Genomic DNA, 25,289 nt, shown 5'->3' on the forward strand with positions numbered 1-25,289 from the left:
GCTGATGTGAAAATGTGCTTCACAGGCTTTCACTCCATATTCTTTCATTGCTGATATTGAGCTCCAATTATTTGCAGAGAAAGGTGTTTTGCAGTGCACAGTAAAGAATAAAGCAAAGCTTGTATTCCCATCCAGGCTCAATAAGAGTGGAAAACAGTTTTGTGCCTCTTCCTGTCTGTCTGAATAAAATAGCAAAATTACATAAAACAAAACAGTTGGGGAGTGAACATTGCTGGATAAATACATTTGGAAGGGAAAAAAAAAAAAAGAGGAAGTGAAACACTTTTTGTGTAAGTAATGTAAAACAGGTTATTTTGCTCATTTTTTAGATCTGCTCAAAGCAGCCCTGATGCAATATGTTAAAAACCTCCCTGTTTTCCTCAGCCCATAGATAAAAAGTGTCTTGAGTAGTGACTTGCAACAGGAACCTCATCTGTTGCGAACACTTGAAGCCTTCCTTATTTCTCAGAGAGGAAGTATGTGGCCTGTTTGGCAAATGCTGCTCTACATGACAGTGTGAACTTCACAACACACTCATTCGACCAGCTGCTCCTCGACTTGATCAGCTAAACCTTGCTGGCAGCATCAGAGCAGTATTATGACTACGGCTTTTTTGAGAAATACTGCAACCTGGAATATCATGCCTAGCATTTAAAGGTAATCATTACTCTGATACATTTTAGATTATCTGCATATGGGAACAATGTTTTCAATTTTATTTATATAAAAGAGAGTTCTATTTCATTACCAAAGACAGTATTCAGGCCATGGATTTCAAGTACCACCAAAGGTAGAAATAGAAAAGCCTGCCTTGATCTTTTTCATAAGAAGTGGTGGTAAAGAAGGGACAAGGCGTATTTCTACTAATAGCTCACAGTAAGATGATGCAGAGGACCTTATGCTGAAGCAAACTGCAGCTCACTATAATGCAAAATATCAGAAATGTCACAGATTAGTGGGGGTTTTATCCAAAGTGTTAGAAGTTTGCATAATGTGATATTTCTGTGTTGTTTCATAGTTGCATGTTGCTGTGAATTACCTTGATTAGAGCGTTACATTGTTCTTTCTAAGTGCAAAGGTACAAGTGCCTAAAAGCTGAAAGGATGCTAATTTTGATTAATGACCAATTAAGGGAAATTCACTAAAAAATAGACAGTTTCTGAAATCTAAGCTGCTTTAATTCCCAAGTGAAAAATAACAGGATGCTGGTGATTTTCATTTTCAATCTAAATGGGATTCGGACATTACCTGTGAACCTTATTGAGGATTAAATTCTAGGTTTAGATGTGAATATCAGTTAAAAATATAAATAAAATATGATAAAGCATCTCAGGAATGATTAATTTTACTAGTCTGCAGTATTCCTTGCAGAGGAGCATTGCTCAGGTGTTGGTTTTGCCTTTTTATTTCTCTTATTATTTTCTTTTCTTTATATTTACTAATTCTCGATAATTTTAAATATAACTTCGAAATAGTTCTTACAACGTGACGGACTTTCCTATGCACCACGCTGTTTAACGGCGCCAGTAGCACGCTTTCTCAGAGAACAGATTCTGTGAGAGGAAATTATTGGTTCAAGTGTTGCATGCAGGAACGGAAGGTGTAAATTGTACCACAGGTTTCTGGGACCCACAATGTAGGTCAGCAAGATTCCACTCTTGACAGGTTAAGAGTTCTTATCTGCCAAGAGTTCTGCCACTGATAAATAGGACACAAAGCAGGACTAGGGTTGTACACGTTTCCTCACCTTCCTTTTGGCAGCCAAAGTAAAGCAGCACTACCCCACTTTTTTTTGCACTTTTTTGCACTTTTTTGCAAACACACGCCACTAGTGTATTTGCAAACAGCTACGGCTGCAGCAACCGGCATTTGTTAAACAGCACGTGCACTAGTGGAAAGGGAGGGGAGGAAGGGCCAAGGCTTGGAAGACTGCAGATGCAATCTTAATAGTTAAATCTATTTTCCACACAAGCTTGAGGAGGTGGTCTGTCAGCAGGGGAAGCCGCCCTTACACCTGCAGGTAGTTTGGTTTGTAGCCCAGCAGCCCAGTGGTTCCTCCGAGCTGAAGGGCAGCTGCACTCCTCCATGCAGAGCTTTGGGTTGATGAGACAAGGTGAGCTTAGAGTCTATCATCTCTCCTTAATTCTCCCCAAATCACCCTCAGTGAATTATTTTCTTTGGCTCTGGCATAATTACCTGCCTCTACGATAGAAGGATGCCACCTCTGCTCGTATCTCAAACTCCGTCACGAAGTTTAAGTGCCTTGAGCAGATTCGCTATTTCGAAAGAAAATCATCTATAAATCTGTTATTGTTCCACTATTGATTTAAGTGATAAAAAATCAGCTTAGTCACAAGATGTTCTACAGTTTCCTGTAAGTCTATTTTTGCAGAACATCTCAAAATTTCAGAAAACTACCATACAGTTTATCATATAGCGATACAATGGATTTGTGTTGCGCTGCCAACACTCGATGTAAGCACAAGCTACTTAAGCCATTAAGTTCTATCACACACTTGAGAGGCATGTGCACTGTTGTTTTAGAAACACATAGGATACTAATTCGTATGCTGTTACTCTAAAAACAGTGATACGCCATTGCCAGCGTGCAAGTAGAAACAATCTTTTGCCCCCTCCCTACTCCATTTCAAACAAAACTTCCAATTTCTTCCATTTCTATCCCATCGTCAAATGTCTGAGAGTTGAGCCATACCTCAGGGCATTCACTCCACCGCCTTTGAGTGGACTATAGGCACTTCTACTCTGCCTAAATGCATAGTGACAAGTGGCCTTAGTGGTAAAGCCTAGCCTGATATCTGTCACTTTTCTTTTAATCACTTTGGATAAGCGAATCAACAGCAGTGGTCACAGCTTTCCATTTGCTTATTTTTACTGAACACTTATGCCATGAGTCTACAGAATATCTTGAACTCTCTGTCCCTTTCAAGACTTTATGCTGCCACCAATGGTAATTAGTGACAGTAAAACGGCATGGAAAATGTAAGGAGACACAGCAAACTGTCACGCTAGTGACATCAAAGTCCAAAATGTCATTGCTCTTCACTTACTGTAAGTACTTTATAACATTTGTATTTTCCGTAAGTCAGTGTCTTCCACATCTAAAGGAAGCAGCACTGAGCTGCACGCTCTGTCCTGTTGACTTCAGAGGTCCTTTGGGAAGAACCATAATTTATGTGGCAGAAGCGAGCCAGGCCAGTTTTAGATGTGTTCTGCAAAGATGTGAAGTAGGCACATGCCTGTTGTGCGGTACTTAATCTGTCTGGACCAGACTGCGAGCGGTTTAATTACAAACTGCATACAAGCAAACCGTCAAAATCACCTCAAGTATTTTTAAAGCAACGTTTAGAGTTTAGACTCCTAAATACCACCGAGGAAAATGAGGGTGCCTTGCTTAAATATGCCATGCTGTCAGAAAGTTTCTAAGTGTGAGGTAAAGTTTTCAGAAGTCTTTCCATCACGTACAAATGCTACGTATCACTTTCCAAAGTGACTCAAGCACACCTGAAAAGCCTATCCACTGTAAACAGGAGTAGAAAGAAAGCACTTGAAAGCCCTCTGTCACAAGCCTGACCGCTAGTAGGATGACTTGCTTTCCTGGCCCTCAAATACCAAGAGGGTACATTGAGGTAGGACTCTAATATTTTATTTTTCCATACTTTTGTGACAAAAAATTCAAGCACTATTCTAATCTAAATAACAATTGCATGCATTAAAATTATAGACTGGCATGAAATATTTATGCCGCTGTGCTTGGCACCTATCTGGAATTGCACAAAGTTGTTGGTAACTGCAGCTCGCTTACTGAACGCGTAGCCGGGTCTGAACTGCCCTTTCCCAGTACTGCAAAAACGCAGCTACTACAGCACAGAGCTCAGCAGAGAGTATCTGTCCACGTATTTATCCCACGTCTCTGGCTGACTTTTCAGCCCTGTTGAGCTCTCTATTGCCATGCCCAGGAAAGTTTGCTGGGTAATTTGAAGATGAGCCAGGAACATCTATAATATCTGTAGCCAAAGTAATGGCTGCACTATTCCTATGCACATACCTCTTATTCTTGATGGGAGGCATCTGAGATAAAACTGAGAAAAATGTTGAAGAAATTAAAATTGGGTCTTGCAAAAAAAATATTCATAGTTAATTCAGGAAATTATAATCTTGCAAGTAGACAGCGCCTGCCAAAATGAATTCTGATTTCAATTTTAGATATGTAGGTGCATGTAAATGGAGAATCATTTTCTCTTTTCTGTCAAGAGATCCTGTTATTCAAATGTGAATAACCAAATACTTTATTTAAATTTAAGGCTACTTTTTTGTTCAGCTTCTAGACTTTTTAATATTGGGCAATGATACAGTTTTTTGTTCTTGTGAAAGCAGATTTCATGCACTTGTCAGAAAGACACTGGCACAGCTGCATCCTACAGATGTGCCACAAGCTAGTTCCTGAGCGCCGGCACTGAAAGGGTAATGTGGTGAAATGGAGACTTCTAGCAAAGAGCCTTTGGGAACAAGCGCTAAGAAGTTTGAAAATCAGTTGAGGTAGAGTCAAACCGTGCATTACGATCTGTTTTAGCACTGATCTACTTGCATTTGCTAAGAAACAAATTCTCTTTATTTTGAACTGTATTTTATTCCATAGGCTGGCTTCCTAAACTTGCTGTAAGACATCAGAAATTTATGGTATTAACCAATATATTCAATTCTGCCAATCTTATTCCGAAAGACAGTTAGTAATAAAGTCTCGCTGATTTCAGCAGGACTGCTTCTCGAGTTAGACACCTCCCCAGCTAACACCGTCAGGCTCTGGCCTGTTGTAAGTGAGGAGCAGCATGCCGAAGGCAGTAATCATCTTTGAAATAGTTAAGCTAGAAAAGACTGAAAGATGCAGCAAACCCCCACGATACTGCTAGAGCTCCTGTTATCCTTTTCACAGGTCACCTGACAGAAATCTATTTTTAAAAAATAATTACCTATCAGCTAGTGGTGTTGAGTTATTTTGCTTTAATGTACATTTTCCAGCAGATACAGCTTATTCTCCTCTGCCTCTGAAAACATACCATAGCATGAGACACCGTCCACATGCAAAGGTGTTCTTTTTCTCTGCCCTCTGTCAGGGAGAATTAAGGCGGGCACAGTAAAGCCATGAGAAGGAACTGTCCCTCTCACAATATTTAGTTCCACGATTATCTGATACTGTTTTTGTACATCCACTAAGACTTTTTAAGAGAAGTATGTGAAGAATTTGCACCACTGGTTTTATGCAGGAGGGGTGTTTTGAGATCAAACATTTTGAGGCAAGGTGTTACTTTTAAAAAAGGAAAGAAAAAAAGAGGAAAAACAACATTGCCCACATTCACTGAGAGCAGAACTTGCATTAGAAAAAAAAAAACCACTGAACAACATTCTTAGTGTTCGGCAATAAAGCAACATAATACACAGACAGTGCTGAAAACCAGATACGTCAATCTAATTAATGTCTTTGTAGCTTCAGAACTCCAAATGCTGAAAAGAACATTTTGTATATGAAATGACTGTACGGGGATGGCTTTGCTGTTACTTCCTATTGTGCTGAGGTACTGGTAATGGAAACTTTTACTACATTGCGTTCTTCTGAGCAACTTCCCTAGCTGTGGTTTTCTGCTATTCCCCTGATAAAAGCACCAAAGTGGTGAGAGTTCAGCAAGTATGTAAAACTCTCACATGAATTTGACACAAGAGTTCTCAAAAGCAAAACTGTATAAAATTGGAGACACCCAAACTAGGTCATTTCTCGTCTATTGGCACGGCAGGTGTTATTCTGATGTTTAATTTCAATGTCTCCTTTGGTTTAGTTCTGAAGAGCTTTAACAGAATTAGAGAGCGCAATGGGAAATACTGTGAAAACGCCGAGAGCCTCCGAAGAAACAAATGTGCCGAGCCAAACCGGTAAGCACTCATTTAATTTCTTTCAAGAGAAAAAGATCCTCAAAATATATGGTACAGTCAACCATGTGTCTTCCTTCATCTGCCTGACATAGTAAATGCAGACAAGTGCATGACTGCTGTGGGAGAAGGAGGGCATCCTCCGGTCATTGTTTATTTTTAAGTACATTAAGGCTCATTTTCCAAGAAGGACTTTAATTAAAAACCCCAAACATTAAAACTATTATTTGATGGTGCTCCTTGAAAGAATTTCCTTCCAATTCAGAAAACACTATAGTACTAACTCAGAAACCAGAAATACTGTATTTTGACATACTTGCATGTGATATTTTATACAAATTTGGTCTTGAAATTTGGTTTTTCTTCATTTAAGGTTAAAAACCTTAATGTTGTTATGCTTGCACTGAACCTGAAGTCCACTGTTAGACAGCTGTGTTAAAAGCAGCATGCAGCCAACTTCTCTCCAGGTTTATCAGTAAAGGTTGTACAGGAATACACATTTTACAGGCCAAGCTGCCAAAGGGGGATCTAACACTTCTGCCCAATGCACCCATGCGTGAAAAAAATCAGGTTGCGTTGCAAAGACACTCCCCACCCCCCACCTCCCGGCAGGCCGGTAGAGGCCATGCATCTGAGGGGGAAAGCAGGAGGGATTCGATGACTTGCTACCCCCAAACTGCAAGTGAGTAGCCGGAGAGTCAGTCCAGCCTCAGCTCTCATGCCGCAGTATCACAGGCAGCTGGTACAAGAGCTGCAATAAATCACTCCCCAAAGGTGAGAGAGAGAAGAGAGTTTTGGATTTTTGTTTTGGGTTGTTGATTTGTTTGGGGTTTTTTTTAGAGGGGAAGGCACTAATCAAATTTTTTAAGTTTTCCATGAAAGATGGTTATGCTGCTCATTGTTGTAAGAATAGGAAAACAGCCTGGTTTCATTAGTGCTGGAAAGAAACCCGGCCCTGCTTTTAGCATGGCCAAGAACTAGCTGATACAGGGAGCCATGCCGCCCTAGGTCCTAATAAAACAAAGACTAAATACTGTTAATGGCTACTTAGAGGCCCCTAACATGAACAGACAATATTTTTTTTTTTCTGAAGAAGAGTGCCTTTAGTTGATACTCCCAACAACTGCTGTCATGAATACCATAACCATCAAAACAGAGTCATGAGCGCACTCAGAGCAGGACCTCACTGATGAGCAGGGGAGTGAGGAGTTGCTGCCATGGCTGTGACCAAGTTTGTATTGCTCCTGCACATGCTAAAAGTCAGGATTTAGCAGGGCTAAAGCCAACTGCATCCCTTCCAGTGACGTAAAGAGAACATACCCGTAAAGATAACTCAGCAAACATTGATAGCACAGCGATTGTGAGGGGAAATTACACATTTAAGAAGAATTCAGGGCTCAGTACACTTGCACTCTCCTACAGGTTTAGCACGTCTAGAAAGGTGCTTTGTCAGATCCCGCCTGAACTTCTGCTGCCACCTGGGGAGGGAAGAAGTCTCCCATATCTGCAACGGCATCTGCCAAGGCTGTAGGGATCTCTGAGACACATGGCTGAAATTGCAATGGATACCTATGTTTAAGCACCCAAAGGCAGCTTTTGGCCACAAAAAAGATCCTAGGGCCGGAGCCCTGTGAGGACAGGCTGAGAGAGTTGGGGTTGTGCAGCCTGGAGAAGAGAAGGGAGAGCAGGGAGACCCTATAGCAGCCTTTCAGTACTAAATGGGGGCTTATAAGAAAGATGGGGACAAACTCTTTAGCAGGGCCTGTTGCGATAGGACAATGGGTAATGGTTTTAAACTGAAAGAAGGTAGATTTAGACTAGATATAAGGAAGACTTTTTTTTATGAGCGTGGTGAGGCACTGGCACAGGTTGGCCAGAGAGGTGGTCGATGCCCCATCCCTGGAAACCTTCAAGGTCAGGTTGGACGGGGCTCTGAGCAACCTGATCTAGTTGAAGCTGTCCCTGCTCACTGCAGGGGGGTTGGGCTAGATGACCTTTAAAGGTCCCTTCAACCCAAACTATTCTATGATTCTATGATTTAACAGCCTGCATAGTTCTTTGTATCTAACTCAGTCTGGATCAGACAAGCATCTTTCATCATGGTTTAGATGTTGCTAATTAAAGTTGGGAATACAAATATCAATACTGTCATCCAAATCCAATGAAAACAGACTTTTGAAAAGGACCTTGGTACCAAAAGCATATATCGGGTGAGTTTGTATCTATTTGTCTTCCTGAGCAGCTCAAACTCCAAATCACATCACCAAACACAGATTTCCACCAGGCCAGGAACAGCCACCTTGACTTAAGTGAGGTGGAGGATCCAATCCATGGACTTACAACAGCCCAAATAGTTATTAGGAAAAGCAGGTTTTACACTGGCTCGTTTCAGTGAGATTGAAAAAAATGAAGGACCGAAACAGAAGGGAAAGAAAAAAAGAAAAGAATATCCAACAAGAAGGGGGAAGAAAACAGATAATTGGAGTCTGCAGACTTAATCTGCAGTGTGAATGTATTCATCAGGCTCCTCTAAGCCCCTTGTGCTGCCTGAGAGCTGCACTGAAAGTAAAACCTTGTGTTTTCCTCACCTCCAGTGCATCAGTCACAGAACCACAGAATCACAGAATGGCAGGGGTTGGAAGGGACCTCTGGAGATCATCTTGTCCAACCCCCCTGCTTGAGCAGGCACACCCAGAGCAGGGGGCACAGGAACACATCCAGGCGGGGTGTGAATGTCTCCAGGGAAGGGACTCCACAGCCTCCCTGGGCAGCCTGTGCCCCTGCTCTGGCACCCGCACAGTCTTGTTCCTGAGAAAGGGAACGGTGCATAAACTGCGTTTCCCAAGGAGGCATGTGGATGCCAAACATCCGTCTGGAAGCACACTGTATGGGCATCCCCGGCATAACCTAGGTCCTGGTAACAGAGTGGCCACAGCAGCAAGGGGTCATCAGGGGTTATGAACCCAGCCCCTCCTCTTTCCTCCCCTGGGACCTTGAATCAAGGGTTAATCCTAACTGAGCTGCACCTGCATAACTCTCAGTTCCCAGGCTGGCTGGTTTAGATCTAATTTGGGTACGCCAGCGCAACTCTGCAGCCACACCTTACGGCTGCTGCACAGACAGCCTCCCAGACACACATGAGTGCCCTCCTTCACGTCCCTGGTATAGACCGTGCCATAAACCACAGTATTTCTGCTGGACAGTAAAGCTGGGATGATGCAGGCAGCTGAGTTCTGAGCAGCTCATTCCCAGTCCAGACAGGGGCCACGCTCACTCACAGCAGAGCATTTTTTGAGGGTGATGAGCTGGATCTGGATGCTCTGCCTATGCTCTCTCTTCTCTCTAATAGTGCTTCGTAGTCCATTCACAATGAATAATCTGAAGCATGCAGTATTCAGTCTCACATTTTGCAAGACATCCAGGGATGCAGACATCTAAAACAAGCACGTATTTCATATTCATTTCCTACTCCTAAAAAAAAACCAACCCAAATTAACACCTGATTCAGTGGAAACGACCGTGCTTCGATCTTTCCACTCTAACTTTTGAGTTGTTCCATTTCAGATGGAACCTACACCCGCAGGGCAGAGGAGAGGTTGTGTTAGAAATCTCAGGCAAATCTTTTTTTCTTTTACAACTTAGAAGTGTGGGGAGCTCATCAGATCAAATCTGTTAGATCACTGTGTAGTTTAAGTGTGGAGGAAGAGTGTAATTTGTTTAGTCCCTGTTTTGAGGCTTTTGTGTTTGAAAGGAGCTAGTATAGGTCCTGTGAAACGTTGTCAAGTGCGGTGGAGTATTTTACATGACCAAAAAAACCAGCAAGGTTTGATTTAAATACCAAATAAAATGAGGTATTCCTTGTGGAGCAGGAGGGTTGCAAGGTTTTGCGTAGTACAAAACCCCTTTACTTTCACTCTAGTATAAGTACATGTAGTTTAAGAGGTAAAGTGTGCATAGATGTGGCAGCCAACAGTATGATTAATTCCTTCCTTTTCAGAACTACACATTAATGTGCAAAATTGAAACAAAAGTTAATATAAAGATGAAAGTGTAAGCAAAGTAACACAGGTCTTGCTAGAGTAGAGAAAAAGTCACATACCCCGCAGTGCATAACGAAATGCAAACCACCGGTATGCATGGAAGGAGAGCAGAAAAGCACTTGTTTTCCACCCTTTCTGTATGGAAACAGAACATTTATAAATAAACAGAATACGTTTAAAAAAAGTATTGCTAAAGGCATTGTCATTAAGCTAAAAAAAAAAAAATTACACTCTGTGAAGAACTGCTGTCTAACAATCCGCAACGCAAAATTAGGTGATGGCACTTTGGCCTCATTCTGCGGTCCTTACAGCGTACCTTCTGGCACACGCGTCGAGTAGTCCTGGGTAAAGATTTTGCTTTGCTGAAAAAGAGTCTGCACCAATACTGAAGTCTCGCTAGCCTCAGGTACTACGCAGTTTCATAGAGGAGGTGTCTCTTAACTTTTAGTGCAGAACAGGGAAGCAATCAAAGGCATGCTTAGCACAGAATTTCTTCACTATAGTTGAACTAATTGTATAATAAGTTACAGTAGACTAATCACGGCAATTGGCTGTTTAATACAAAGATACTGGCCTAGTTCTGTTTAATTCAGTAATGCTAATCAACTAAGAAAAGCATGGCAATACTAATAGTAAACATACTGTCAAACTAATCAATGTCTATTCCAGACTGTACACATCTATGCATCCATAAGGGTGCTCGCTAACTGTATCACGGGGCTACTTCAATGGGCAAAGGCTAGCAAGACTAAAAAGGCTTACAGTCAGTTCAAATATTAAGGCAAAATGACCCACTACTTTGCATAACACAAGTCCCTTTAACAACAGCAACTCAAAATCAACCGACAAACACCGCTTTTCATTTCCTTTAAACCACAGATGTGGAATATTTTCCTCAGCGCTTATATTCTCATTATCACTGCTGGAAGGATAACAAGTGTAAAATCTCTCCTCTTGAAAATACCTCTTTCCTGCAGACTTGCATGTTTCTTTCAGCCTTTCATCATTATCACTGTGAGTTATCTGTAAGCCCTGGGACACAGAGGCTGAAACCACCGAGCCGGTCTCAGCATTCATTCAGGATGCTGTTTAGGTTCACCTTAAAATCTGTCTTCCTTAAAAACATTTGATGAGGAATCTGCATTAAACAAGAAAACCTAACAAGTTACAGAAGTGTGTCTATCTCTCTGGGTAATTTCTTTCTCTCCTCCCCTGAATTCAGTCCTATTTTCGCACAGAGCAGGCAAGTATGGAATGAAAGGAGTTCTGCAAATGTACTGCTAGATGGCGTTACTAAGGAACGGGACGCTGATCCTGCTGGAGGGAGAGGGAAAGCTTTGTCTCCCCCTGTGCCAGGGTAGGGTACTGTGATGTGCAGAGGGAAGGGACCCACTTCCAAGAGAAATGCAGGCAGGGTCTTGCACGATCCCGCTTGCCAAAGAGCTCAAAACACCCAGCACAGCACATTTCTCACTCTCCCACTTGTCAGCAGTTACTGGGCACCACAGATCCGTGCTGCATGAGGAGCTCTTGAGTGTTTTATTGTCCGAGTCTTGTGCAAAGTGCCTCCTGCATCCTTCAGAAACCCAGGAGACTCAGCACATGTCCTACACAGTGATGCAAGGCCCAGAGTCATCCCAGCTTGTGTAAAAGGTTGTCTTATCTCTTTACTGACCTCAGTTCCGCAAACTGCTGTTGTACAAGGATTTAATTATAAACACCCATGTTGCCTCTCTTCTTTAATTGAAGATAAGGGCATCATGTGCCACCTCTAATACAGATTCCACACAAGGGGGGAGAACAAAGCGGTCTGGTTCTTCATCATAATTTTAAAAAGTGACGGGAAATGGGCAATAATGGCCACACTCTCATTGCCCTGGATCTAAACTAATTTTGTACCTTTGAAAAGTATCGGTGGTGTTAAATGATGGAACAATTCAACATGTGTCTTCCTTTCCCTACATGTAATACATCAGCTGGGCTCAGAACTGTAGCTGGAGGCATTTAGAACCAGTGGCATTAATCACAATGGGTTACTTCCTAATACTATAAATATTTACTAATTTTGCTAGTTTCAAACTGAATATGTCCTTTAAATATGGTAATTACTAGAAGAAGTGGTCTAAATTTAGTTGCTTACAATTCACCAAAGTGCTTGTTTCATTTCTAATATCTTCACATTTTTCTTATAAAGTTATAGGCTTGTCTTTAGCTCTTTACATTTACCAAGTGACATTTCAGAGTGAGTTTTTTTCCCGTTTGACCTACTATGTAAATGAATATTGAAAATATGAACATATTGAAATATGTATTCATAATGAAAAATCCATTTCTGCTTCAGAAATCTATCTTGAGTTTAAGTGACATTTTCTTTCTTCTTTAACAGGTCAGGAGAGTGATTTCCTTGCTGTCCTCTATGACTATCCTTCAGCAGACATAAGCCAACCTATATTTCATGTAGGGGAGAAACTACGTGTACTATCAGAGTAAGTTGATCCATTTTTTTTCAGATTAGGTTTTGTTACAGTTGCTCCAAAGCTCTGTTTTACGCACCCAGCCCAAACTGGACACAGTTGAGCAAAATGGACTGAGTTCGGAATTTCAAGGAAGGATGCTTAGCCATGGTGTACATTTCCCTGTAGTTTAAGGATTTGGGATTTCAGATTGCTCTTTGATCCTTGGCTTCCTCTGACATGATTGCTGAAGCTGAATTCAAATTCTGCTTTGAAAAATGATTTTGAGAAAGTATTCCGCCCCTGCCCCCCCCATGTTAGTGGAAAACAGAGTAAGAGCAAAAATAGTTTGAATCACATGGAACAGGAAAATTATTCTGAATTTCTCTATATCAAGTGTGTGTCTCATTTTCTCTCTCACCTTTTTTATCTAACAACTCCTTTAGGATCAGGTGTTATAATTTCACCCTAAATTTAAGGCAAGTCTAAAAAAAAAAATAAAAATAGATTTTTTTCTTCTTAAATTTTTTAATTTATTCTGCATTTTCTTAGTGGGGAAAAAATAGGTCAAAGATTTCCCAGACAGTTCCACTCAAAAATTTATGAGCCCCAGAAGGAAGTAGGCTTAAAAGCTCTAGTTCAGACTGACCTTAAGCATAGTACAAATATTGCCACACATAAGAGTGAGCACACTTCTTGAAAAATGGAAGACAGCAGCCCTGATATTCTTTTACGCACAATATATACCAGCACAGAGTGACCTCCTAGTAGTTACTCAGCCCCACAGCCAATGTTTGCACTGCTTTAACGGAAATGAAAGGTGTCATTTTTGCAGCTGGTGGAGCAGATGGATTCAAGGGCAGACCAGGCACACTCATAGCAGAGAAATCCTCTGGGGATTTTGGAATTCATTAAAAAAAAAAGGTCTACTTAAGGAAGTCAGAGCGTCAAATGGTTGGAGGACGGGAGTGCTCAAGAGAAGTATCACAGACGATTGATGAATTCTCGGACCCTTCTCCTGGCCATTGTGACCTACAATGGCCTTTGTCAGCAACAAGATACGGGGCTACGCGGACCTTTGCTCTGACCCAGAATGGCTGCAGTTATGTTCTGCTGACAAAGTGCCTTCCCTGCCTCCCTGAACCTAGAAGTCACAAGGCTCAGACAATACCACTGGATGCATTTTCTGCTGATGGCGAGCTTCTCTAAACCAGGGGAATTCTTCTCTTGTAACTTCTAGCTGTTAAACCTTGCTGCAGTTTGTATAACGTACACAACGTGGTACAACAAGTGTTTTAGCTTGGGAGTTCCAGCTTAAAGCCTCACCCCCAGCTTTCACCAGCTATGAGCCCTCACAACACCGCATACCTATGTATGCCCATAACAATGGGAATTATCTGTGTGGGATATCATATGTATATACGTGCTGCATAGTATGAACTACTGGACGAAGAACTAGGCTTCTGGAGCAGCAGTTTTTATCCTGTTTGTCTGTTATGCAGTGATCAAAATCTTCTCCTAATAGTAAATAAGAGCCAAAGCAAGCCTTGATAGGAACTTTCCTCTTCTCATTTTGAATCAGCTTGTTCACAGAAGACAAGACACTCCAGTGCTCTATGTAAATCCTAGTGTCCTAATGATGGACCTGTTCTTCCCTGCTGGAGTATGTGCTGAGATTAATAGGAACCGCTTCCTGCAGACTCTTGCTGCACTTAACCTGTAGGTAGAATCTTTTTCTCAAGTCATTCTAAGAAGCAAATTGCAGTGGAAGAAAAGCACAGCATGGCAGGCACGACCAGAGCATGAGTGATGAGGAGTCACCACGGAGAAGCCAGCAGGGCAGGCAGCACGTACTGCTTTTATAATGGCAGCATTTCAGCCTTCTACCAAAGCAATTATGTGTAGCGGCAATCAGCCCTACCAGTCCTGCCAGGAACATGATATGTGGAAACCCCATAGAAAACACGGCTCCTCACGGATATTTGTGACTGCTCTGGGTTGGCAGGATTAGATAAGCACCACTGGCAGAGTTTCTCACTCTCCACCTTTCATTACCAGATGAACAACTGCATTTAGCTGCAGTAGTCAAACCAGAGGTCCTCCAGTGATCCCCCCAATATACATATTTTCTGTGGCTCCTGCCCCAGGAAAGTTGTGCTGCTTTGGGACTTTTAATCATTATAGGGATTTTTCAGGGTTAGTAATATAGTTGGGAGGGAGGGAGATGCTGAGTCTCTCAGGTTTTTTGTTTTTGCAAATCTTGATTCAGTCTGGGAGAGTTGAGGGAAAAAAAACCAAAATAACCTAAACTTCATATACATCATTTCATGTCAGCGGGAAACCCACAAACAAAACTTGTGGGACCCTGAAATTTCCAGCTCTGAGCAGCAGACGCTTCCCTTTTTACCTCAGCATATGCATTCTGGATCATGGTCCCAGTGGCTATAGCTCAGGAGGTTTAACCTAAGGGTTTTCAGCGCAGCTGTTTTGGCGTACACTGAGACACTGGTCTGCAGACTGGGCATTATTTAGGACCATTTATACAAATGTCCACAAAAACAGCATTCAAACAAAAGACGCACTATTATTTGTATTCAAACTCTTAAAGGAAAAGCTGGAGAGAACCCATCAACCATCAGCACCCTTCCACTAATCACTAAGGCTCCGCAGCATCCCTGTGAATCTCTTCCTAAGGGATTCAAAAGCCAGAGCCAGCATTCAGTATTAGAGCAAGAATCTAAGATATATCTGTGAAAAAACATACGTCTAGTTTGAGCTATGAGGTCTTTTTATTGGAGTCTGGTTAGCAGCTCATTGAGGAAAAGGAAGAGCAAACCATGGACCACGTTCTGTTAGACTGAAGACGTGTTCCCAGGCAGACAGCATCCATTTCCTGAGTATCTCTACCCTGATGTTGCAGGAGTAACGACAGGGGTGTCCAGACAGAGCCACAGGCTGAATATCTTGGACACCAGTACAAGTCTAGCTGTGGGAAGGCAGAACACAGCATGGTTTAACCACTGAGTATTTACTCTTCTTCTTTTAACTACAGAAAAATATTTTATTACTTATGTAATTTAAATGGAATAAATGTAGCTTATTTCTGTGTCCAAATTTTATCCTGATGTAGGTTTAGGAATGGAACTTCTCTAAATGAAACAAACTTGGATCTCTTTCTGAATACGTAGATTCAGGGACGCAGACAGGAGGTTACAGGCTAATCTGCATGTCTTAACTAAAATCTAAAATAAGGACAAGCTCTGAAAGTACATCTGAAAATATTCCTTCTCTTGCTTTCACACAGTGAAGGAGGCTGGTGGAGAGTCCACTCCCTTACCACAGGTCGAGAAAATTATATTCCAGGAAAATACGTAGCAAAGGTTTACCATGGGTAAGTAAATGCATTTCCTATAGCCTTTCAACACTACATTTCTACATATACTGCCCCAATTAGTTATTCAGCGTCATTACCAAAACAATGTCGATAGTGACTAGGCAGAAAGAAATTTTATTGACAGTCTGAAGTAGTTCCTTTGAAATCTGAGAATATAAAATTCACATCTAAGTTTAGATTCTATGAAAAGGAAAATCCTGGTTTTAATGATGCAAAGGGTCAAGAAACCCTCAAATGTCATAACAGATATTTAAAATACTTCTGTTGCATGGATGGATCTCTAATATTAAGACATCCATAGGAAACCCTATTTATAAAGAATTTTTAATATTTACAAAGACTAAAATTTAAGCTACAGTTGCACATGAAAAACAGACCAAAAAGTACAAACAGAAAGACTAATGAGTCATTCAAGAATGTAAACTCTCACACTGGAAGAGCTAAGGAAGGTTCAGAGGTTTCTTGTTGCCTTAGACACCAGTCAGGAAAAAAATATTAAAGTATACACTTAAAACTTCTCTGGCAAGTGTTTTAATGCTTGTTTAATTTTAAGCATATGAACTGTGAACTTCACTGCCATTTATGCAAGTGCTTAAATTCTAATGTGCTTTTATATCCTCCTGAAATAGCGATGCTTTCTCAAAGACAGGGCGCAGATATGGGAATAGAAGCCACTGTCTGAAGTTTCCCCGAGACCAATTTGCTGATAGCAGACTGGATCAAACACACAAGAACAACTTTAAAATAATGTGCCAGTAACTCCTACACCAGCCGAGCAAGCTCAGTTACATGGTTAGACACTACCTGTGGCAAAATAGAGCCGTGCACCAAGCTGTGGTGAAAATCAGTAGCGCAAATTCCACCTTCGCTTATCCACAAAGTCAGTCAACTTAAATGGTTGGACTGTTCCCTCACATAAGCAGAATAACTGCATTTTATTTTGGGTTTATTTATGATACAACACAATACAATTTGGGGTTAAAAAAAAGTGGTTTAAATAAAAAAAGAGGGATTTAACTAATGCCACAGATATGTCATCAATATAGCACACAGATACGTCCCCAGCAATTCAGATCAAGGTGGCTCGAAAAGTTTTGTTTTCCCTAATAAGTCCAAACCTTATTCACTCTTCTCTTAGCCTCACAAAAGTTAGTGGAACTCAAAGAGAGCAAGATTTTCTCCATAAACTGAGGAAATATGCCTGGACATAGTTGAGAGAATAACTACAGAAAGGCACAGTGTTATTTTTGCAGTCACTTTTCCTGGCTAATGCTGCACTTTCATGGCCACATGCTGCTCTCTGTTTCACTCATGTCCAAATTTCAGAATTTGTTTTTTCCTGCTCCGCAGCTGGTTATTTGAAGGGCTGGGAAGAGAAAAAGCAGAGGAACTTCTACAGCTACCCAACACCAAGGTCGGCTCCTTCATGATCAGAGAGAGTGAAACTAGGAAAGGTGAGAAAATACGATTTTTTTCCCCCCTTGATCTCAGGCATTAACAGTTTTACAACTTTTTAATTCACTCCCTGTCCTGCTTCATATGGATCAGCCCCAATCCAGAAAATGTATGTAACGGGAAGGCAAAGGCATCCAGTGCAGCATAACAGTCTTCACCAGTCGCCTACATTAAGAGCAGTCCTGGAAACAGGGTTAGCGATGGCCATGGAAAGTTCCACAGGCATCAGCACAAACAAGACACAGTTGTTTAAACACTATTTACTTTGGTCGCATGTGAAGCTTATTAGGCAGTGGGATTTTTCAAATGGAGGAAAAGTCACGGCTTTGCCTTGGTCCACAAAAGGTTGCCTAAAGAAGCTATAAAATACACACCAAGCAGCGGGGGTGGCTGATAAGAGCATTTCCTATATAAACAGGTGGTTCTTTTGTCATTTTTAAATGACATGCCTTCAATTTTATTTTCTCTCTTAGCAATTGTGTTGCTATGTGGGAATTGTACTCTTACTCTCTTCAGTGGGAATACATCTCCCATTATGCAACATCAAGCCTTCCCTTTTTCTGAAGCACCAGAACACATCCTAGTATCGTGATACTACAGTTAGAAGGGAAGAACAAATCTGCTCTGACCTCTAGCATACCATAGGCCAATTAGTTTCATAATACCTATACTAATTTCAAAGAAATTTAGGATCAACATTCAGTCCTTACTAACTAAACACTACACAGTAGTTTCAAACAAAGAAACAGGAAAACCCAAGTTGTCATGTCCTGCCAGGACTGCGTTATCAGGTACCAGCTGCCGCATTACTGAGAGCTGACTAAATCAGCACACCAGCACAAGAGTCTGGTCCCCCTCTTCAGAGGAAGGCAAACAGCTTCTATAAAGGCCTATTTCCTTTACACCATTTCAAAAAATCCCATAACAGGAAAAGTAAATGAAAAGCACACCAGAAATGTAAATTCAAAGTCTCAGGCTCTCATGTTGGGCCCTTTATTCCCTTTGTTAAGTGTAGATATATATAGATATAAAAAGTACACAATAAAGCAGAAATTAGGGTCCCACTTAGGTTGTTTTCAGATCTTTCTGGGACCTTTTGGATCATGGCACCACATCTTACAGATAGGCTGTTTGTGGTCACTGCTCTCCATCCAGAAGCAGGGCCCTACTTTGGTGTAATTAGTTCTCCTCTTTCCCCAGGGTTCTATTCCTTGTCGGTGCGGCACAGGCAAGTGAAACATTACAGGATCTTCCGCCTTCCAAATAACTGGTATTACATCTCTCCACGACAAACCTTTCAGTGCCTTGAAGACCTTGTGAATCACTACTCAGGTAAAAAGAACTGCAGAATAAACATATTTTCCACTGGCAACTGTAAAACTATCTATCAAAGGTCCAGAACAAGAAGTTTTGCCTGTGTCTGAGACTGGCAAGTACTGCCACAGAAAAAGTAATGGAAAAACTTCTAGTCTATATCTTTCACTTTATTTTTGATCCTAAATACAAATATGCTACCCTTAACAGTACAACTGAAATCAACCCAAGAACTCAGCTAAATAAAGACAGGTAGGCTGTGCCCTTATTGGTATATGATATTGTATGGCCGTGTCAACAGAGCTGTCTCTAACACTATTTGGTCCAAACACTAGTGTCTAGCACTTCCCTAGACAACTTTCAAATACACTTTGGAGGTTAGCACAGCCCAGGGATGCTCAGACCCTTTCAGAGCACAGCTAAAGTCAAAGTTCGGGTGTACAAAAATGATAAGCTGTACAGATACAATCCATGGCTCTGGGTCCCAGGGCCAGTTCAGCTCCTGGCTCACTTTGTTTACCAGCATGGACATGTCTGCCATTTAGTTATTTACCGTATAGACAGACAGATAGTATCAGGACATGCAAGACCAGGTTTTGCAATCGAGTTTCTCTTAGGAACCATTACATCACACAAGCTTATCTGCAGCAGAAAATGATCAGAAATATTGTTAGTTTCTTCTCTATTACTTTAAAAGAGTATGGCTGGATTTTATCAGCAGAAGTTATCTCAAGGGGCTCAAGCTGTGAGCTCAGATCTAGATTCAGCTATCATTTTTACTAATAGCAGTCCAATGGATGATGCCTGTTTCAATGACAGTTTTCCAGTTTTATGGCAATTTAACCTGTGTCAGAGAGATAACTTGCCAAACAACACAATTAAGTGGCTGCAGTTACCATACATTAAAATGAAAACTTTTTAAAATTAGGAAGGAAGATTGCAATAAGTTAATTGCATAAATGTTACAAGAGAACAATAGGTTCTGTGATTTAATTAGTAATGGGTACTCTGTAATTTTAACAGTGTATAGCTATCAATCTGCGCATTTCATAGGTACATGAAAAAGCGTGTTGACCAAAGAGTACTTTGATAATCTGGGGAGAAAATCCATATTCACATTCAGAATATGCAAAAGAAACTTTCAAGTCCAATGATATAAACAGAGCAGTGAGAATTTGGACAGGATTTTTTTTTAAATATTTTATTTTTTACCCTTCTCCATTTAGAAAGAAGCAAAAAATCAAAGCCTAAAATTCGGGGTGGGGGGAGGAGGAGAACCCAAAACTTGTAGCAATTAACATTTTTTAACCTGAGTTATAGGTATAAGAGGAGACATAGTGAGATTTAGCTGTCCTCCTTCCCCCACCATGAGATGATACAGAATCTGACCCTGAAATAAGGCTTAGAGCTGTAAAACACTAGCATTCATCTGCTCCTAGTGGAGCAAGAAGAAGAGGATAGAGAGAAGAAACATAGACGAAAGAAACATGTGAACCTTAATTCATTCCATTGCCATGTTGCACAGCAGAATAGGTGCACATACAATCCAACCTGAGTGGTACCACTGGCATCTAGTTTACACCCTGTCTGCATGGCTGAGGTGATGGGAAGCAAAAGCAGAACTCACTGATGACTCAGAAAACCTGGGTTAAAGTCTCTGCTCTGTCACAAACTTCCCTCTAGACTTTGGGCAAACCACTTTATCTTTCTCAGTGTCTCAGGTCCTCACTCATCCTGTGGGAAATATACCCCATGATAAATTAAAAGGCAAAGGTATGAAGAAAGGAAAAGTTAAGCCTGTGTTACAGTGTCCTTGCTGAGAACACACAATTTATTGACTACTACTACTGTGTCCAAAACTGTTTATCTGAGAACGCACCAAGGAAGGAAAACAGTGAAGGTAACAGTGAGCAAAGACTAACTGTCTGTGTATCCATTTCCTTGTTCAGAAGTTGCTGATGGTCTCTGCTGTGTCCTTACAACACCTTGTCTTACCCAGTGCACTAACAACAACAGCGTAATGAGTCAAATTCCTCCTGTGGTGATGCGGAATAAAAACTTCAGCTGGAGAAATATTCACAGGTACCACATACAACACAGGCTGCCAGAAACAACAAGTTTTTCCAGCCTTGTATACACTTGTACTTACCACCTAGAAGAAGCAGCCATTTCCTTCCCGAGACCAGTTTTAAAGATTAGACAGTCCTCAAAGCTGCTGACAGCAGGTTAACCCATGAAAACTGGATGTCCCCAACTGGACGTTGGATGTCTCTAACTGATAAGCTTGGTCTAACTTTGAAAGAAAGTATAGTTAACATTCAATCATTCCTCCTAGCCAGCTAAGAGTCAGGCTACGTATGCAGTCCCTTTGGCCCTCATAAGTCCCCTCCACCAAGGGTGCAAGAGTAAGAGCCAGGCCATAAAGCCTAGTCAGATCCACCACCGATGGCACAGTAACGCGCAATGGCTTACAGGTGAGCCCCGACAGGCAGAAATAGTTCTCCCTTGTTCACATGGTGGCCATCCATGAAGCAGCACCAGTGCAATGAACACATTATCCCAGCCTAAATCTTTCCTGCTGTGTGTGTCTCAATACACAGCCCAACTCGAGGTTCATGAGATTTCTAATATCATGACTCTCACTAGAGAAAGTAGGTCAGGTTTCAGAAGTTGGTGAAACAACCAACTTCAGAAACAAAAGCACCTCTTGTTTTTGAAGTGTAAATTTCCCTTCGCTACCCTTCCTTCACAAAGCATATTCATTTGCTTACAAATGCATGAAAATTTTGTGCAGTGTCGAGGCCATTCTTCCTACAGATTAAGAAGAGAGAAAGCATAGAGATGTTATTTCCTTTTCAGATGCCAAAAAATATTTAGATACTACTGTTGTACTGATTGTTTTGGAAAATCGCTAAGTGACAGAAATGTTTGGTGATATATGAGACAGGAAATTTTTTATACAACATAATTAACATCATTTAGTTTAACAGCTGTTAATATTATACTACTAGGTTCAGTTCAAGGAGCTGAAACGGTAACAAAATTTTGTTCTTTTAAAGGCTAGAGGTGACTGAAGATACTGAAAGCACCCTGGCAGCAATGGATGATTCTTGTCTCAGCTATGGCCTGAGGGAAAGCATCGCTTCTTACCTCTCCTTAACACAGGATGACAATGCTTCTTTTGCAAGTGGCAGAAAGAAGAAAGCCCAATCTCTAATATACACAGGGAGCAAACGTAAGAGTCACTTGCCACCTACTTACTATGAAGATTAAATATAGGACAACCAGGGGCAAAAAAAAGAACAACTGAGGGGTTAGAAGAGAAACACAGAGCATCCTGTGGTCCTGCAGTCCTTCGACATCTGAGAGATACAAGCACAGCAGCTGATGATCAAATGCCGGCAATGCTTCTGCATTTCCTCTTCTGAATGTTAATGAGAGACTTTCTTAAGGGTGCTATCTCAGCCACAGCACATGCCGGGAACATCCTCAGGGCACCTGAGATTAGAACCTGCTCACAAGCAGGATAAACTGAGATAGACTCTAAGTCAACACAGACTCTAAGAGCCAACTGAGGCAGATGACTCTTCAGCAAGGGGGATGCCTACCATTGTACGAAAGTGGCTGCATAGGGAAGTACTAACTACAGCTCAAGAACTTGAATTAAATCTCATCTGGTACTCTCCACAAGGCTGGTTTTCAGCCATCTGTACAGAACCTACCTACATTGAGAAGAAGAGCCTTTTCTTCTCCATGTAGAACCATTCATTGTCATTGACAATGGGTCAGAAAGTCATCAGTAACCCCAAGAAAGCACCTAACATCCAGCATCCAAGAAACACCTGATTATATTGACTCCATATTTCTGTCATTTTTATCTTTTAGGGGAAAAATTAAAATAATTGACTTTCCAAGTGGCATTTAAATCAACTGCTCATAATGGCTTGCAGTGTCACAAAGTGGTCACAAAATTATAACCAAGCTTAACTCACTGAGAAAAGCAGTTCGCGCTTAGCCCTGAGCTGGGAGTACAGGCATATCCAAAAGCATAACACAGCTGCTCATAGTCTAGCAGGTGCACAACAGAGAACAAAGGGGTTTTTAAGTGAAAAGTAAAATGTGGTAATACCATGCCTAACTGCAAAGGCAGGCTTGCAAAGGTGTGACCTTTTATGTGTAGAGGACCAGATTTTTCACCTCATCTCCTGAAGGCACCCCCGTATTTATGTGTAATATTTATATTAATAGCAGCTTTTTAAAATAATTAAACTAAAAGCAAATCAGCTACAGTGGATGGTAAAGAGTTTTCTGAATTTCTTGTCTGAAGAGAGCTATGTCAAATAGTTATGACAAATTTGATTAAACTTCTTAAAGATTTGTAACTGGGTTATCTGAAATTTCACAAATTAGAGAATTTTTCTATATATATATACCCTTTGCTAAGTGATAAAGGAGCGGCAAGCACAGTCCTTTGAACCTGACTGGTGACTGCTTTCTAAATCAAATAGTCACTCACATCTTGGGGTGTAAAATGCTGTAATCTATGTTCTCGAGCCAAGATCTTTTCAATCTCATACTCTGCCATACCGTTTTGCACAGATTTGAGTAATGAAGGTTTGGAGAGATAGGGAATTGGGTTATATATATGTGTGTGTGTGTATGTATGTACACACACACACATATATATTTCTTCTGTAAATACCTCTTAGCACAAATCTGTGTGCTCTTTAGATCTCATAACAGAACATTTGCACTAGCAAGAGAGATTCAGAGATCAAAATAATTCACAGCCTATTTAAATAAATTTCAGAATTTAATGGATGAATGTAATTTGGCAGGTAAACATTGAACACCATAAAGCAAAATGAACTCAGGAACTCTAGGCATCTGTGTAATCTCATTGCTGTTACTGATCATGTTATGGTGGCTGCATTTTATCCAGTGAAATGTATATGGGGAGCATTACGGATTTCTAAGTCATGACTTGTATTTATTCATTAAAATAATATCCAGTAGTTACTTTGTATTGCTTTTAGAAAACGGAAAACCTAGCGTGCAACTAGTACAAACACCCAGTCTTGCAAGAAGGTATATCTGATGGTAAGACACAAGAGAATCCAAGAGCCCACGTAACTGGGCAGCACTTGGAACGTGCTCTGTAGGAAGGGGATAAGACATGTTCTGATGACGACAGGTTCACACAATCAGGGACTGGTTCAGGTTGGAAGGGACCTCTGGAGGTCAGCTGGTGTAACCCCCCTGCTCAACTAGGGACACCTAGAGCTGTTTGCCCAGGACCATGTCAAGACAGCTTTTGAGTATCTCCGGGCATGGAGACTCCACAACTTCCCTGGGCAACATGTGCCAGTGCTCAGTCACCCTCACAGTAATGATGTGAGAAGGTGACAAAAACTTCTGAGTTGTGCCATAGGGATGGCTGGATTTCACAGGTGGTTATGGGGAAATCCTGTGAGGTCTGGCCATTTCTCACAATTAACTGCAAGACTATATTAGGGACCTTTTGGGAAGCGCCATCTTGTTGCAAGGGCTGACAGTGCCAAGGTGATTCTGTACAAATCTGAGATTACCTAAGAAACAATATCAGAAATAGCAAATTTGGGTAGGGATGTGGCAAAACTGGGACCAAGGGAGAAAAAGTAACCAGAGGTGGTTGGTTTGTTTGAAAGGGAATGAAGCTGGTAAAGGGGAAATAAAAGGAGATGGGAAAAGGGGAAGAAAGGGGATCTAAAGGGCAGCTGATCATAGGATCAGGGATATTTAGGGTCCGTGTCAGACAGCCCTGCATCTGATTGCAGTAGTTTTCAGTAGGGTGATAAATCTGCGCTTTCCACCATTGGCTGACCTGCTTCCATGGCCAGGAGGGACCTGGTGTCTTCCCTTGCACTGGGTGGAGGAAGCCTGGGAGCTCTCCTCCTGACACCCACCAGGGAATGCCTGGAGGGACACCTAACATATCTGCCCTCCACAGCCTCCTGCAAGAGATGGAGGCAATCCGCACTGTTGATCCACTCTTCTACATCAAAATTGCACTGGTAAATAAATCAATTAATCAAAATATTAAGTCAAACACCATATTAATGGTGTTAAATGATTTAAGACCATAATCACGGGGATTACTTTTTTCTAACCATACTACTGAAAAGACAAAATAAGTTATAAAAAGACCCCATGACAGCTTTGCATTGATTTTGTACAACCTTTTTTTCAGAACAAAATCTATTTTAGGGCAGACATAGGAAATTTAAAAGCATTTTGGTACTTCAGGTGCACATCTTCTTGTAGAGAAAGTTTCATACATCACACATCTGTGCATGCCAAGAAGCAGTATCATTCTTTTTATGCATGACAAAGACCCAAACAAGGAGAGCAAAACTAACTTTTGCAGAAAAGCTGTAGTGCCTCATGGGATTTTCCCTCAGGAAAGCTGTATCTGGTATATATTCTCAGTTTCATGATTCTTAGCCTCTGTGCACCTCCTATTTTACAGTAAAATGAAAAGTACACAACAATTTTGGTGTCTTGGAACAAAACAAGACACATCCCTTTACAGGAGGTCTAGGTGAGACATATGAGTAAACCAACAGTTGCATTCTGCATCACTTCATTACAAAAAAAAAATAAAGTATATTTTTAAGCTACTGCTGTTACTTCTTGCTTTTTATTTTATCAGTG

At 41.1% G+C, this 25,289-nt stretch overlaps 2 protein-coding genes across 3 annotated transcripts in view; one reads left to right on the top strand and one right to left on the bottom strand.

Annotated features, from left to right (window-relative positions):
* Positions 1 to 25,289, bottom strand: part of TG (thyroglobulin) — a 165,513-nt gene that overhangs the window by 41,213 nt on the left and 99,011 nt on the right. The gene's annotated exons all lie outside the window — the stretch shown is intronic.
* SLA (Src like adaptor) lies at positions 410 to 23,611 on the top strand. Of its 2 annotated transcripts, XM_064442057.1 has the most exons (9): positions 410 to 657; positions 4,396 to 4,557; positions 5,850 to 5,943; positions 12,367 to 12,466; positions 15,738 to 15,824; positions 17,178 to 17,281; positions 18,483 to 18,614; positions 20,546 to 20,678; positions 21,656 to 23,611. In XM_064442057.1, the coding sequence occupies exons 3-9, from the start codon at positions 5,883 to 5,885 to the stop codon at positions 21,867 to 21,869; spliced, it is 831 nt and encodes a 276-aa protein (XP_064298127.1). In that variant the 5' UTR covers positions 410 to 657; positions 4,396 to 4,557; positions 5,850 to 5,882; the 3' UTR covers positions 21,870 to 23,611. The 2 variants fall into 2 exon arrangements, with proteins under 2 accessions (XP_064298127.1, XP_009508332.1); XM_009510037.2 differs by lacking the exon at positions 4,396 to 4,557.

Source organism: Phalacrocorax carbo, chromosome 2 (assembly GCF_963921805.1).
Source record: "Phalacrocorax carbo chromosome 2, bPhaCar2.1, whole genome shotgun sequence".
NCBI classification, from domain to species: Eukaryota; Metazoa; Chordata; class Aves; order Suliformes; family Phalacrocoracidae; genus Phalacrocorax; species Phalacrocorax carbo.

Bases quoted from the DNA above. Each gene is read 5' to 3' on its own strand.
- SLA (XM_064442057.1), top strand. From the start codon at position 5,883: ATGGGAAATACTGTGAAAACGCCGAGAGCCTCCGAAGAAACAAATGTG. The intron at 5,944-12,366 runs GTAAGCACTCAT...CTTCTTTAACAG, and splicing joins AAATGTGCCGAGCCAAACCG to GTCAGGAGAGTGATTTCCTT. The intron at 15,825-17,177 runs GTAAGTAAATGC...CCTGCTCCGCAG, and splicing joins GTAGCAAAGGTTTACCATGG to CTGGTTATTTGAAGGGCTGG.